General features: G+C 43.8%; 1 protein-coding gene across 5 annotated transcripts in view; it reads right to left on the reverse strand.

The window, feature by feature from the left end:
* Positions 1–3780, reverse strand: part of zswim8 (zinc finger, SWIM-type containing 8) — a 183656-nt gene extending 179876 nt beyond the window's left edge. For all 5 annotated transcript variants that reach the window (XM_059946761.1, XM_059946760.1, XM_059946759.1 and 2 more), the window contains exons 1-2: positions 3632–3780; positions 2508–3063 (exon numbers count right to left, since the gene is read on the reverse strand). In XM_059946761.1, coding sequence (XP_059802744.1) covers positions 2508–2685 — 178 coding nt within the window. In that variant the 5' untranslated portion in view covers positions 2686–3063; positions 3632–3780. The remainder of the gene's footprint in view (positions 1–2507; positions 3064–3631) is intronic.
* Positions 3781–16142: the final 12362 nt, after the last annotated feature.

Here is a 16142-nt window from a genome sequence, read left to right on the forward strand (position 1 = left end):
AATTTCCTTTCAATATCTCCTCTCCACCACCACCACCTTAACTCCAAATGACCACACAATTTTAAATTCAGCTACAAAAAGAGCAAGTATGGGGCCTCATATTAATACAATGAAACATCCCACGATGCTTCAGAATCAGGTTTATTATCACTGACAGATGTTGTGAAATATGTTAATTTCTTCATGGAAATATTAACAAAATTTGACATTAGACAATAATGGTAATTTGCCAAAAGCCCCAAGAGATTTTAAGGCTAGTCTCCATAGCAGGGGTTCTAACCTGTGGTCCGTGGACCCCTTGCTTAATGGTATTGGTCCATGGCAGAACCATGGTCTTGCTCTAGGAATGCTGTCTAGTTTAGTGAAGAGATTCCAGAGCTACCAGCTCCAACACAGCCTCAAACACTAAAGATGATAAATTCAAATACCCCCGAGGTCAAGGTTGGAGGAGCACGAGATCTGACTGGGTTGAAGGACAAGAAATGGTCAAAGAGAGATGGAAGAATTTGAAAACAAGGTGGAGAACATTTATTAAAATGCAAGCAGCCTCAAACAGAGGCCCAGTGTTAGTTGGTGAGCATGGAAGTGGTGCTTATGAAAAACTCTGGGCAAGTCAGTGAGGTCAACAGAAATTTTGGAAGAGTTCATGTTCATAAGCCATACACTTTAAAAAAAAGCTTTGATGTGTCAATAGCCATTGAGTAATGAAACAATACAAGCCATTATCTTTGCAGGAAGATGAAGGCACAAGCTATGCCCAAGGGCAACCCTTACTACTAACAAAAACCAGATAGCAATGAACCAAATGCAAGCATACAAATTGACAGGTGCTACGGTCAGATTGGGGTGTCAACAATCAGTGTTCAATTTTATTTATTAACTGTTGAGATACGGCGTGGAATAGGTCCTTCCTGCCCTTTAAACCGTGCCGCCCAGCAATCTCCCTGATTTAATCGGACATCACCTGTAAGGACTTTGTACACTCTCCCCTTGACCCCATGGATTTCCTCTGGGTGCTCCGGTTTCCTCCCACAGTCCAAAGATTAATTAGTCTTTGTAAACTGTCCTGAGATTAGGCCAGGGTTAAATAGGTAGGCTGTGGGACAGTGTGGCTTGTTAGGCCGGAAGGACCTGTCTCTCTAAATACAATCGCAGGTAAAGCCCTCCCAACCATTGAGCACGTCTACATGAAATGCTGTTGCCAGAAGGCAGCATCCATCATCAGGAATTCCCTCCACCCAGGCAATGCTCTCTTCTCACTGCTGCCATCAGGTAGAAGGTACAAGAGCCTCAGGACTCCACCTCCAGGTTCAAGAACAGATACCACCCCTCAAATCATTGGGCTCTTTAACTACATTCACTTGCACCATCATTCAAAGTGTTCCCACAACCAATAATCGCACTTTCAAAGACTCTTCATCTCACGTTCTCATCATTTATTGCTATTTGCTTATACTTGCCTTTGCACAGTTTGTTGTCTTCTGCACTCTCAGTGATCTTTTATAGTTACTATTCTGTAGATTTGCTGAGTATGCCCACAAGACCATGAATGATGACATATGTACTTGAATAATAAAATTTACTTTGAACTTGGAGTTCAAAAAAAAATCCTCATCTTCACAAACCATTCACAGTGTGCAAAGAAATTGTAGGGTAGAACTCTGGATGGCATTCGCAGAACGTTGCAATAATGACAGGATAAAGCATTACTAATGAATTATAAATCTACAGGACTCTCAGCAACACATGGCCTCCATAAATAATGCACATCAAATTAACAGTCTCGCTCCAAAATGTGCCAAATAATTCTTGTTAGCAAAAAAGAGGCAAATGAAGTTTTAGACTGCAATATAATATTCTATCTTATTCTTAAAAATAAGCTTCATATGTTTAGAATCACACCACCTTCTTGCCAGAGTGACAAATGTAATTAAAATGCTCTCCTGAGTTAAGTTTGCAGAGATTACATGCTTTAGAGATGAAAATAGCATGTACTTGCATCAATAACTAGACGTGATCAAATTGATGAGTTGTTCCCGTCAAACCGATTCTGCAAAGTTAGAGAACTCTGTCCACAACACTGAATAGGAGGAGGGAAAATAGAACTGTCCCATCTTTGATTTGTCCCTGTTGAGGGGAGATCTGACAGAAGTTTATAGGATTATGAGTGGCACAGATGGAGGAGTCAGGCAGTATCTTTTTCCTAGGGTTGAAATGTTTAATACCATAAGGTGTGCATTTAAGGTGAAGGGGATTAATTTCAAGTGTTTCACAGAGAGTGGTGGGTGCCTGGTATGCACTACCTGGGGTGGTGGGAGAGGCAGATACATTAGGGACATAATGAATATGAGGGAAATGGAAGCATATGGACATTGCGTAGAGTAGACAGAAGAGATTAGTTTAGTTAGCCAACTGATTACTAATTTAATTAGTTAGACACAACATTGCGGGCCGAAGCGCCTGCTCTATGCTATGTTCTAAGAGGAGGAAAAATAGACTTGTCTCACCTTTGATTTTAACAGTGGGCGAATTTGGACCGGCCGACTGCTTCCTCCATCCCCGCCAATTCTGACACAGGCTCTCGGCTTCAGAGATGAAGGAACAGAGGGAATCCTCCTCAAACCGGTCACTGTCTTCGAAGGAAAACCGTTCACCGTCCTCCCACTCAGCAAACATTAGTTCCATGACATTGACAGCGTCGGGGGTGGGGGGAACTCAGACAAAGGGAGCCGGCCCGAGGTGTGGAGGAATCCAAGCCGCAGACAAACACCGGGACTCGGTAACAAAAGACCTGGACACAATTTCTGGGCTGAAGAAGTTCTTCAGATAGACGTCAATGCAAGTCACGGCCCTCAAGTGTCATTTTAAGTGAAAAAAACACACTCATTCGTCCGGTGCCATCTTCAATTCCTCTCGACAAGAGAAAAAACAGGCTTCATCAAATGCCAGTGGGTCTGCTGGAAAATAAAACCTCCCGGAATGAGGAACTAGAAAGCGTCTTTTGTTATCCCACTCGATCACTGTTGTCCCTTTTGTTCTCTCTCTCTCTCTCTCTCTGAAGCACTTGGGGAGGAAAAAAATTGTCACCTCAAATTAAAATCGCAGTAAAACGGAACAGAGCCCCCCCACCCCATACCAGGAGACAGCAGAGCTAAGCAGTGTCAGAGCAAGATTGTTGTTGGAGAAGTGAGGGGGAGGGCTGGCCGGGGTCAGGTCTCTCCATCCAGACCCCTGCTCACTAACACAAGGAAGCAGAAGACGCAAAAAGAGAGAACAACGGGGAGATGGTGGGGGTTGCAGAGAGAAACCCACCCGGTGGGAATCCCCCCTCCCGCCCCCGCCGCCTCGAGCAACGTCACAGCCTCGAATGGCAACAAATAATGTATCGATTTGCACGGGTTGAAATGGAACGGGGGAAGTCCACTGCCCCGGTGCAGATTAACTAAACTTCACCGCAGCCAATACAAACCTGGGGACAGAGGAAGACATGGAGGCACAAAGTTGCAGCAAACACACATGCACACGCTCGTTTGTTAGAGGAAGGGTGGAGAAACTGTGACCGAACAGCAGAAATAAACTAGGAAGGGTTAGGTTAGGATTTGGTGCTCTCTCCAAAACATGGATACTTCACCTGAACCAGGCATCAGCTGTTGGCCATTTCCGTTTCTGTCACATGATTTCTTCTCTTTTTGTGTGTGTGTGTCTGTGTGTGCAGCTGGCTCTGAATTTGCAACACTCTGTCCCTCCCACCCTCCTCCCCCCCACCCCACCCCCCCATCCACACACACCCCAGCGCCGTCAGGAACAGTCTCCCACCCCAGCAACCCCTCTCTCGGGGTCCCGTGGGGTCCCGGGACTCCCGGTCGCAGTGCCGGACTTGGATACTGAACTGTCTGTCTGTCTCTCTCCCTCCCTCCGTCTTTCTCTCTCCCCCTCTCTTCCCCACCCCCAGTACTGTCTGTCTCACACACTCAGAACTGTGTCTCAGTCCCTCTCTCCCTTCCTCCCTGTGTGAGAACGACCTCCAACCCCAGCACTTCCCATACGTAAAAGGAAATGAGAGCGCTGACGTGAAGCACGTTATTTTTTGCAGCGGCTCGAAGTGGGAGGGAACTGATGGGTTTCAGCCACACACTTTCCTGTAGTATGCTTCAAAATTGTGTTCCTTCAACCGAGAATTAAAAACATCCCTTCCTCTGTTCGGAATGTTTTGCCTACTTCATGTTAAATGTCTTCATAGCCGGCATTTATTTTATTCTGACATTCTACTTCAATTGTATTATTTATTGACTTATTTATTATATTTTTTGCACGGTTTAACTTCCTTTACACATTGGTTATTTGTCAGTCTGTGTTTGTGTGTAGTTTTTCATTGATTCGATTGTATTTCTTTGCTGTTCTACGCATGCCTGCAACAAGATGAATCTCGGGGTAGGATATGGTGACATACTGTAGGAACTTAATTTACTTTGAACTTTTGAACTTTGAACTTTAAGTAAAAAGACTCAAGAGTCAGACGAGTGATCCATCGTGTTTCCGTACTGGGGTAGCATTAAGGTTGACCAGGTCCTTTCAACAAAGTGATCATTGTAGGATGCAGCACAAGGGAATATTTCTTAGATTCACAAAGCTATTTTCATTAAGACAAAAACAAACTTTAAGTAGTGTGACAAGCTTGCATAAGTTCTGGGTGCAACACTATTTTTCCAGGATTATATCATGCTATTTCTCTCTTCATTCCTTAAGACCATAAGACATAGGGGCAGAATTAGGCCATTCAGCCCATCCAGAATGGTCTGCTCCTCCATTCACCATGGCAGCTTCATTATCCCACTCTACCCCATTCTCCTGCCTTCTCCCCGTAACCTTTGATGCCCTGACTAATCAAGAACATATCAGCCTCAGTTTTAAATATACTTAATGATTTGGCCTCCACAGCCATCTGAGGAAATGAATTCCATAGTTTCACCACCCTCTGGTTAAAGAGATTCCTCCTCATCTCTGTTCTGAATGGTTGTCCCTCTATTCTGAGGCTGTTCCCTCCAGTCCTAGACTTATCCATATATTCAGGCCCACGTATATTTAATTGTAACATTCTGTTTAAATTGCATTATTTACTTATTTATTACTATTGTATTTGCTGTTTGTCTTCTTTTGCACATTGTCTGTCTTTGTGTGTAGTTTTTCATTGATTCTATTGTATTTTGTTGTTTCATTGTAAATGCCTACAAGAAAATTAATCTCAGGGTGGCATATGATGACATACATTATGTACTTTGATAATAAATTTACTTTGAACATTTGAACTTTAAAAAGACACAACAGTTAGAGGCAAATTATCTTGCTGAGGTAGGGTTGTGGATGGCCAGGTCCATTCAAGAAAGTATTCATTGTAGGACAAAGCGCAACGGAATATTTCCTCCATTCACAAAGCTTTTTCATTAAGCAAAACAAAACGTCCAGTAGTGTGACAATCTTGCAAAAACTTCTGAGTGTAACACTATTTTTCTGAGATTATATCATGTTGTTTTCCTTTTCATTCCATAAGGTATAAGAGCAGAATTAGACCATTTGGGCCAACAAGACTGTCCTGCCATTTCATCATGGCATATTTATCCCTCTCAACCCCATCCTCCTGCCTTCTCCCTATAACCTTTGATGCCCTTACTCATCAAGAACCTATCAACCTCCGCTTTAAATATACCCAGTGTCTTGCCCTCCACAGCTGTCTGTGGCAATGAATTCCACAAATTCACTTCCCTCTGACTAAAGAAATTCCACCTCATCTCTGTTGTGGAGGGACATCCTTGTATTCTGACACTGTGCCCTCTGGTCTGAAATTCCTTCATTATAAGAAACCTCCTCACCACATCCACTCTATCTAAGGCTTTCAATTTCTTCTCTTTACACTAGCCAGCTAACCTCTCTCTCTCTCTCTCTCTCTCTCTCTCTCTCAGTCCTGATGCAGGTTTTCAACCCAAAATGTGAACATTTAACTCCCCGTCCCCCACAGATGCTGAGTCCCTCCAGCAGACTGTTTGTTGTTGCCTGTCCAAATATCTTTTAAACATTGTAGTTGTCCCGCGTCCTCCACCTCCCCGGAAACTTGTTCCAAACACCCAGCTCTATGTGATGAAGTTTCTCCTTGGGCCCTCTTTAAATTCCCCTCATCTTAAATCTTTGACCTCTACCTCACTGAGATCTACTGAAAGTGATCCCTCAGATCAAACTTCTGTATGTTACAACCTATGGACTCATTTTCAAAGACTCGACAACTCATTTTTGTCAGTATTATTGTACTTGCCCAGTATTGGAGCCATGTATCTGTTCTGTATCTGCATAGTTACAGTTTATTATGTTTATTGTGGTAACTATTCACATGAGTGGGGGGTGTGGTAAAAGTGAAGGGAATATGTTACATTTTCTTGCTTATTTCATGGCAATTTGTGACTTGGACCAGTTTAATATCATCGGCATATGTCATGAAATTTTTTTTTGCGGCAGCCGTGCATTGCAAAACTTAATAATAAAAACTATGAATTACAATAAGAAGTTGTGTGTGTGTGTGTGTGTGTGTGTGTGTGTGTGTGTGTGTGTGTGTGTGTGTGTGTGCGCGCGCGTGTGTAGGTTAAGTTAAATAAGTAGTGAAAAAAAGTAGTGAGGTGCTGTTCATGGGTTCAATATCCATTCAGAAATCTGATAGCAGAGAGTAAGAAGTTCCTGAACTGTTGAAGTTGTGTATTCAATATTTCAGTTATACTTCTGTAATCATGTATATGTACTGGTTGATTAAGCAACCTTGTTCTTTAAGTAATTCATCATAGGTTACATGTACAAGTACGTGAATTACACACATCATCATAGTACCACGTGGTACATGCACACCTTGCTTAAAATAAACCCTCATTCCAGACTCCTGTATCTTCATTTGAATTTGTTTAATGTTTTGAAGTCACAAAACATAACAGTTGATAGAGTACCTTCAGTTTCCTGTGCATCTTCTCCAATGGTACCAATGAGAAGAGGACATGTCCTGGGTGATGGCAGTCTAATGATTTATGCTGCCTTTTTGAGGCATCGCGGCTTGAAGATGCTCTGGGTGCTGCATAGGCCAGCGTCCATGGTGGAGATGACCAATTTTACAACTTTTTGCAGCTTATTTTGATCCTGTGCAGCAGCCTGCCCCCCTCCACCACCCACCATAGCCAGATGGAGATGCAGCCAGTCAGAATGCTCTCCATAGTTCACCAAGATTGCAATTTGATTCCCGACGCTGTACGTAGCTAGCTTGTATGACCATGTGAGTTTCCCTTGGGTGCTCCAGTTTCCACCTACATTCCAAAGTCATACAGGTTAGGGTTAGTAAATTGTGGGCATGCTATGTTGGCACTGGAAGCATGGTGACACTTGCAGGCAATCCAGCACAATCTTTGCTGATTTGATGTGACAGAAACAGCACATTTCACTGAATGTTTTGATGTTTCAATGTACAGTACATATGACAAATAAAGCTAGTCTACATTTCTTTCTTAAGTCCGGTCTCACCAAAGACTTCAGCAGTTTCGACATAAGACCTTAAAACGTAGGAACAGAATTAGGCCATTCAGCCCATCAAGCCTGCTCCACCATTTAATCACGGCTGATCTCCGATCCCACTCAACACCATACACCTGCCTTCTCACCATATCCTTTGATGCCCTGACCATCAGGAAGCTATCAACTTCCACCTTAAATATACCCACAGACTTAGCTTCCACCACAGCCTGTGGCAGAGCATTCCACAGATTCACTGATGGATGAATGGACAATGAAAAGTGTGGGGGGGGGGGGTCTTACCACCAAACACATCTTTCCCTCCCCCTTCTTTCTGTTTCCTGCAGGGATCTCTCCCTATGTGACTCCCTTGTCTATTTGTCCCACCCCTATGATCTCCCTCATGGCACTTATCTTTGCAAGCAGAACAAGTGCTACACCTGACCCTACACCTCCTCCCTCACTACCATTCAGGGCCTCAAACAGTTCTTCCAGACAAGGCGACATTTCACCTGTGAGTCTATTGTTGTCGTTAACCATGTTCAGTGCTCCCGGTGTGGACTTTTGTATATCAGTGAGACCCAACCTAAATTGGGAGACTGCTTCACTGAGCATCTACGCTCCATCTGCCAGAACAAGCGGGATCTCCCAGTGACCACCCATTTTACTTCCACTTCACATTCCCATTCCGATATGTCTATCCATGGCCTCCTCCACTGTCTGGATAAGGCTACACTTGTGTTGGGGGAATCAACACCTTGTATTCCGCCTGGGTAGCCTCCAACCTGATGGCATGAACATCGATTTCTCAAAATTCCAGTAATGCCTCCACCCCCCTTTCACCGTTTCCCATACCCTTGTCCCTCCCTCATGTTATCTCCTTGTCCGCCATCCCACTTTCTGGTGCTCGTTCCCATCCCCCCCCCCCCCCCCATTCTTTCTTCCTTGGCCTTCTGTCTCTTTCACCAATCAACCTCTTAGCTCTTTACTTAATCCCTCCCCCTCCAAGTTTCACCTATTACCTGGTATTTCTCTCTCTCCTCCCCCCACCTTTCAATTCTACTTCTCATCTTTTTATCTCCAGTCTTGGCACAGAATGTCAGCTGTATTTTTTTCCAAAGATGCTGCCTGGCTTGCTGAGTTCCTCCAGCATTGTGTGTGTGTTGCTTGGATTTCCAGCAACTGCAGATTTTCTCTTGTCTGTAAATCAACCTTCTTGGAGTGTTGCACAAGGACTCCAAAATCCCTCTGTACCTCTGGTGTTTGAACCTTCTCCCCATTAGGTAATATTGTTAATTGGAAATATTGTAACACTATTGTTCCTTTTACCAACATGTATTTCCCAACACTGTATTCTATCTGCTACTTTTTTACCCAATCCAAATTTTCTAAGTTCGGCGCAACCGCAGCACTACCTAGCCCTCCACCTATTGCCACAAAGCCAACTAATCCTTTCTCTAAATCACTGACAAAAAATGTGATAAGTAGCAGTCCCAATACTAACTCCTGTGGAGCAACCCTAGTCACTGGGAGTCAATCAGAAAAGGTCCCCTTTATTCCCACTCATTGCCTCCTGCCTGTCAGCCATTCCTCTATCTATGCCAGTGTCTTTCCTGTAACACCATTGGGTTTTATCTTGTTAAGCAGCCTCAAGTGTGGCACCTTATCAAATGCCTTCTGAAAATCCAAGTAAACAACATCCACTGTCTCTCCTTTGTCCACCCTGTTCGTTACTTCCTTGAGGACTCTTAACAGATTTGTCAGGCAAGATTTCCCTTTATGCTGGTTTTGACTTGTTTTATCATAAGTCTCCAAGAATCCTCAGCCTTAATAATAGACTCCAACACTCTCCCAACCACTGAGGTTAGGTTAGCCGGCCTATAATTTCCTTTTTTTTTGACATCCTTCCTTCTTAGAGAGTGGAGTGACATTTGCAATCTTCCAGTGCTCTGGGACCATGACGTCCCAACTCCAGTACTCATTTCTCTAACCAATGAAGGCCAGTGTGCCAAACAATTTCTTCACCACCCTGTCTACCTGAGGCACAATGTCTGGTGAGAACATCATACTTCTCCCTGCATTGCTGCACATTTTGTAGATAGCAACAGTGAAATGCTAAGTTACCTTTGTGCAAAAGGTTGGTCTCAACAACAAGAGGAAATCTGCAGATGCTGGAAATCCAAAGCAACACACACAAAATGCTGGAGGAACTCAGCAGGTCAGGCAGCATCTTTGGAAAAGAGTAAACAGATGACATTTCGGGCCGGGACCCTTCATCAGGTCCTGATGAAATGTTGGTCTCACTTTGTTTTACAATATTCTGTTCTGTATTTAATGTTTCAATAATATTTAAGTAATCTTTTATATATATTGCTGAATTAAGTATTCTTGTTTGTTTAAATAGTTAATTATGGGTTATATGTAAAAATATACTAACTGCATATGTCATCATATATGACATATGTCATCTACCATGTGGTATTTGCGTGCCTCGCTAAAAGTAAAGATGAAGTTGCACCGTGTTCCCAGACTCTAGTGTCTTTCCTTGAATCAATTTACTGTTTTGAAGTTACAAATCATAAAATATGTCTCCAATATTTATCCCTTGGATTAATGCAATTAGAGCAAAGCTTACCGAGCTTAATGGGGCACGACTGTATGTATCAGAGAAGATGTTCAATTCCTGCCACTGTCTGTAATCAGTTTGTATGTTTACTCTACGACTGTGTGGGAGTTCTCTGGGTACTCTGCTTTCTCCCATTTTCAAAAGGTTAAGGTTAGTAAGTTGTGGGGATGCTATGTTGGTGCAGGAAGCATGTGTTCCTTGTGGGCTGCCCCCAGCACATCCTCCGACCGTGTTGGTCATCGATGCAGTTTCTGGAAGGATTGCCAGGATCCTGAAGAAATACCAGATTCATACCATTCACAAACCCGTAAAGAAGCTCAAATCACAGCTTATGCGGGTCAAAGATGACCTGGAACTCGGGTTGGCTGGCATTTACAGGATTCCCTGTGAACACAGAGCAATGTATATATCAGCCAGATGGGGCGCAAGGTGGAAACCCACTTCAACGAGCATTGGAGGTGTATTCGTTCGGGTTACTCGGAGAAATCAGCAGTAGCAGAACATTGCATTTGCAATGACTGTAGGACTGACTTTGATGGCACAAAACTACCGTGTTGTACCATTAGTTTTTGGGACTGCCTGGTGAAGGAAGCCATTGAATAGAGCTTCAACCAGTGGCCAGTCCAGAAAACAGAAGTTTAGAGAGGAGAGGACTTCAAACAGGTCCACTGCCTAAGGATAAAAGGCAGAAGCAGTTCGAGGCAACGTAATGACAAATGAACTAAATGAGTGTTTGGCATCAGTCTTCACTGTGGATAATACCAGCAGTGTGCCAGATGTTGTAGTGTGTGAAGGAAGAGAAGTGGGTGCAGTTACTATTACAAGGGAGAAGGTGCTCAAAAAAGCTGAAAGACTTCAGGGTACATAAGCCACTCACACCAATGAACTGCACCCTAGGGTTCTGAAAGAGGTAGCAGTAGAGATTGTGGAGGCATTGGAAATGATCTTTCAAAAATCATTGGACTTGGGCATGGTGCCAGAGGACTGGAAAATTGCAAATGTTACTCCACTCTTCAAGAAAGGAGGAAGGCAGCAGAAAGGAAATTATAGACCAGCTAGCCTGACCTCAGTGCTAATTGGGGAGATGTTGAGGTCAGTTGTTAAGGATGAGGTCATGGTGACACAGGGCAAGATAGGACAAAGTCAGCATGGTTTCCTTAAGAGAGAATCTTTCCTGTTGAGCCTATTGGATTTTTTTGAGGAGATTACAAGTAGGATAGATAAATAGGATGCAGTGGATGTTCTATATTGGGACTTTCAAAAGGCCTTTGACAAGGTGCCACACATGAGGCTGCTTACCAAATTAAGAGCCTATGGTATTACAGGAAAGTTACTAACATGGTTAGAGCATTGGCTGATTGGTAGGAGGCAGCGAGTGGGGATAGAAGGATCCTTTTCTGGTTGGCTGCCAGTGACTAGTGGTGTACTGCAGGGGTTGGGGTTAGGACCACTTCTTTTTATGCTGTATATAAATGATTTAGATGTTGGAATAGATGACTTTGTTGCCAGGTTTTCAGATGATATGAAGATTGGTGGAGAAGCAGGTAGTGTTGAGGAAACAGGTAGGCTGCAGAATGCCTTAGACAGATTAGGAGAATCGGCAAGAAAGTGGCAAATGAAATACAATGCTGGAAAATGCATGGGCATCCAAAATAGATGTGCAGACAATTTTCTAAATGGGGAGAAAATCCAAAAATCTGAGATGCAAAGGGACTTGGAAGTCCTTGTGCAGAACACCAAAAGGTTAACTTGCAGGTTGAGTCAGTGGTGAGGAAGGCAAATGCAATATTAGCATTAATTTCAAGAGGTCTAGAATACAAGAGCAGGGATATGATGCTGAAACTTTAAAAGGCACCCATGAAGCCTCAGCTTGAGTATGGTGAACAGTTTAGGCTCCTCAGCTTAGAAAAGATGTACTAGCTTTGGAGAGAGTTCGGAAGAGGTTCACAAGAATGATTCCAGGAATGAAAGGGTTATCATACGAGGAACATATTTGATGGCTCTGGGTCTGTACTCGCTGGAATTTAGAAGAATGGGGGGGGGGGGGGGAATCTCATTGATACCTTTTGAATATTGAAAGGCCTAGACAGAGTAGTTGTGGAAAGGATCAGGGAACCTAGGGCAAGAGGGCACAACCTCAGGATAGAGGGGCGTCCATTTAAAACAGAGATGTGGAGAAGTTTCTTTAGCCAGATGGTGGTGAATCTGTGGAATTTGTTACCACATTCAGTTGCGGAGCCCAGGTCATTGGGTGTACTTAAAGCGGAGATTGATAGGTTCTTGATTGGACACAGCATCAAATTTTATAGGGAGAAGGTCAAGGAATGGGATAAAAAGGATTAACCATAATTGAATGGTAAAGCTGAATCAATGAGCCAAATGGCCTAATTATGCTACGTCTTAAGGCCTTATGATCTTATGGTCTAATAGAGCTTAGACCAGCAGCATTTGGGATTGATTAGTAAGAGCAAATTAAAGGAATGCGGGGCAGGTGCCGTTGTCTGAGTAGACATAGAGTGGCGATCTTAAGGCTTTAGCTCATCAAGGCTTCTTCAAAGAGAGGCTTCACTCAAAGAAAGTGGAGGAAAGAAAAGCTCAAGGTTTTTTCTTCTCTTCTTCATATGTGATCAGCCGGGACAGTAGAGATGTCAGGCAGGATCATGGAGTGCTCCTCTTGTGGGATGTGGGGAGGCTGTGTCACTGACCACTACAGCTATGAGAAGTGCATCCAGCTGCAGTTTCTATCAACCGCAAGCTGGAAATGGATAAACTCCAGCTCATTCGGGAGGCTGAGGGGGTGATAGACAGGACACTTAGAGAGGTAATTATACCCAAGGTGGAGGGAACAGAAAACGAAGCAACAATTATGAAGAGGAAAGGGCTTAAGGAGCCAGTGCAGGGTACCCCTGTGGCCATCCCCCTCAACTACAGGTAAATCACTTTGGATACTACGGGGGGGGGGGGGGGGGAGGTTTACCTAAAAGGTGAGAGTCACGGTGGTTGTGTCTCTGGTACTGAGTCTGACTCTGTGACTCAGAAGGGAAGGGGGAAGAAGAGGTGAGTTATGGTGATAGGGGATTCATTAGTTAGGTGAGTTGGCAGGAGGTTCTGTGGGCAAGAACAAGATTCCCAAGTGGTATGTTGCCACACAGGTGCCAGGGCCCAGGATATCTTGGATCGAATCCTCGGCATTCCTAAGTGGGAAGGTGACCAGACCAGGACCACCAGGGTTGTTATCTCAGGACTGCCACACATACCACGTGCTACTGAGGCCACAAGTAGGAAGATGATTGGGAAAGTTTTAAGGAACAGCAGATCTTAACTAAAATAGCAATACGGAGAGAAAAAGTCAGGTATGATCTCAGTCTAGCCAGGAATATAAAAGGGGATAGCAAAAGCTTTTTTAGCTATGTGAAGAGAAAGAAGATAGTTAAGAACAATGTTGGCCCCTTGAAGAATGAATTGGGAGAAATTGTTATGGGAAACAGGGAAATGGCAACAGAATTTAATGCGTACTTTAGATCTGTCTTCACTAGGGAGGACACAAGCAATCTCCCAGATGTGTGGATGGGCCAGGGTCATAAGATATCAGAGGAATTGAGACAGATTGACATTAGGAAAGAAACTGTGATGAGTAGACTGGTAGGACTGAAGGCTAATAAATCCCCGGGTCCAGATGGTCTGCATCCGAGGGTTCTAAAAGAGGTGGCTCAGGAAATTGCGGATGCATTGGTAATCATTTTCCAATGTTCCTTACATTCAGGATCAGTTCCTGAAGATTGGAGAGTGGCTAATGTTATCCCACTTTTCAAGAAGGGAGGGAAGGAGAAAACGGAGAACTATCGCCCTGTTAGCCTAACGTCAGTCGTGGGGAAGATGCTTGAGTCCACTATTAAGGACGAAATAGTGGCATATCTTGATGGCAGAAATAGGATTAGGCCGAGCCAGCATGGATTTACCAAGGGCAAATCATGCTTGACTAATCTGTTGGAGTTTTTTGAGGGTGTAACAAGGATGTTAGACGAGGGTAAGCCAGTGGATGTAGTGTACCTAGATTTTCAGAAGGCATTCGATAAGGTGCCACATAGGAGATTGGTGAGTAAAATCAGAGCTCATGGCATTGGGGGCAGGGTTTCAACACGGATAGAAAACTGGTTGGCAGATAGAAAGCAAAGGGTAGCAGTGAATGGGTGTTTCTCGGACTGGCTGGAGGTGACTAGTGGGGTACCACAGGGCTCTGTATTGGGACCACAGCTCTTTACGATTTATGTCAATGATTTAGATGAGGGCATTGAAAACTATATCAGCAAGTTTGCTGACGATACTAAACTGGATGGCAGTGTGACATGCGAAGAGGACGTTAGGAGAATACAGGGAGACTTGGATAGGCTGGGTGAGTGGGCAGATACTTGGCAGATGTCATTCAATGTGAATAAATGTGAAGTTATCCACTTTGGAAGCAGGAACAAGAGGGCAGAGTATTGTCTGAACAGTGTAGAGTTAGGTAAGGGAGAAATGCAAAGAGACCTAGGAGTCCTAGTTCATCAGTCAATGAAAGTGAATGAGCAAGTGCAACAGGCAGTGAAGAGGGCAAATGGAATGTTGGCCTTTGTTACAAGGGGAATTGAGTACAAGAGCAAGGATGTCCTTTTGCATTTGTACAGGGCCCTGGTGAGACCACACCTGGAATATTGTGTACAGTTTTGGTCTCCAGGTTTAAGGAAGGACATTCCGGCAATTGAGGAAGTGCAGCGTAGATTCACTAGGTTGATTCCTGGGATGGCAGGGCTGTCTTACACAGAGAGATTGGAGAGATTGGGCTTGTACACGCTGGAATTGAGGAGATTGAGAGGGGATCTGATTGAAACGTTTAAGATAATTAAAGGATTTGATAGGATTGAGGCAGGAAATATGTTCCAGATGTTGGGAGAGTCCAGAACCAGAGGGCATGGATTGAGAATAAGAGGTCAGTTATTTAAAACAGAGTTGAGGAAGAGCTTCTTCTCCAGAGAGTTGTGGAGGTGTGGAATGCACTGCCTCGGAAGACGGTGGAGGCCAATTCTCTGGATGCTTTCAAGAAGGAGCTAGATAGATATCTGATGGATAGGGGAATCAAGGGATATGGGGACAAGGCAGGGACTGGGTATTGATAGTGAATGATCAGCCATGATCTCAGAATGGCGGTGCAGACTCGAGGGGCCGAATGGTCTACTTCTGCACCTATTGTCTATTATACAGTTTCTTACGTGACTAAGGAGTTGGTGTAGGAGGGAAGGCAGAAGATTTTTGCCTCATTGGGCTGTCTTCCATGGAAGGTGGGACCTGTACAGAAGGGGCGCTTTGCACCTGAGCTGGAGGAGAACTAATATCCTAGTGGGAAGGTTTGTTAATGCCGCACAGTGGGATTTAAACTAGAGATGCAGGGGGATAGGAATCATATTGCCAGAACAGTTAGTGGAGAGATTGTGGAGGAAGATGTTGGTAAGACTTCAAACGAAATTAGGAATGAAAAGGTGGAGCATGGCGTAACAAAATTGAAAAGAGGGTATACAGGACTGAAAGTGTTGTATCCGAATGTGCACAGTATCTGGAATAAGGTAGATGAACTTGCAGCATAGTTGCAAATTGGCAGGTACGATGTCATAGGCATCACCGAATCATAGCTGGAAGAATACTATAGCTGGGAGATTAATGTCCAAGGATACATATTGTATCAAAAGGACAGGCAAGAAAGCAGAGGGTGGACATTGCCCTGTTGGTAAAAAATGAAATCAAATCATTAGAAAGAGGTGACATAGGGTCAGAAGGTGTTGAATCATTGTGGAGAGAGCTTAGTAACAGCAAAGGTAAAAAGTCCTATACAGGCTCCCAAGAAATAGTAAGGATGTGATCTACAAATTACAATAGGAGATAGAAAATGCATGCCAAAGGGGCAATGTTGCAATCATCATGGGGGATTTCAATTTGCAGGTAGATTGAGAAA

This window comes from Hypanus sabinus, chromosome 21 (genome assembly GCF_030144855.1).
Source record: "Hypanus sabinus isolate sHypSab1 chromosome 21, sHypSab1.hap1, whole genome shotgun sequence".
Lineage (NCBI taxonomy): Eukaryota > Metazoa > Chordata > Chondrichthyes > Myliobatiformes > Dasyatidae > Hypanus > Hypanus sabinus.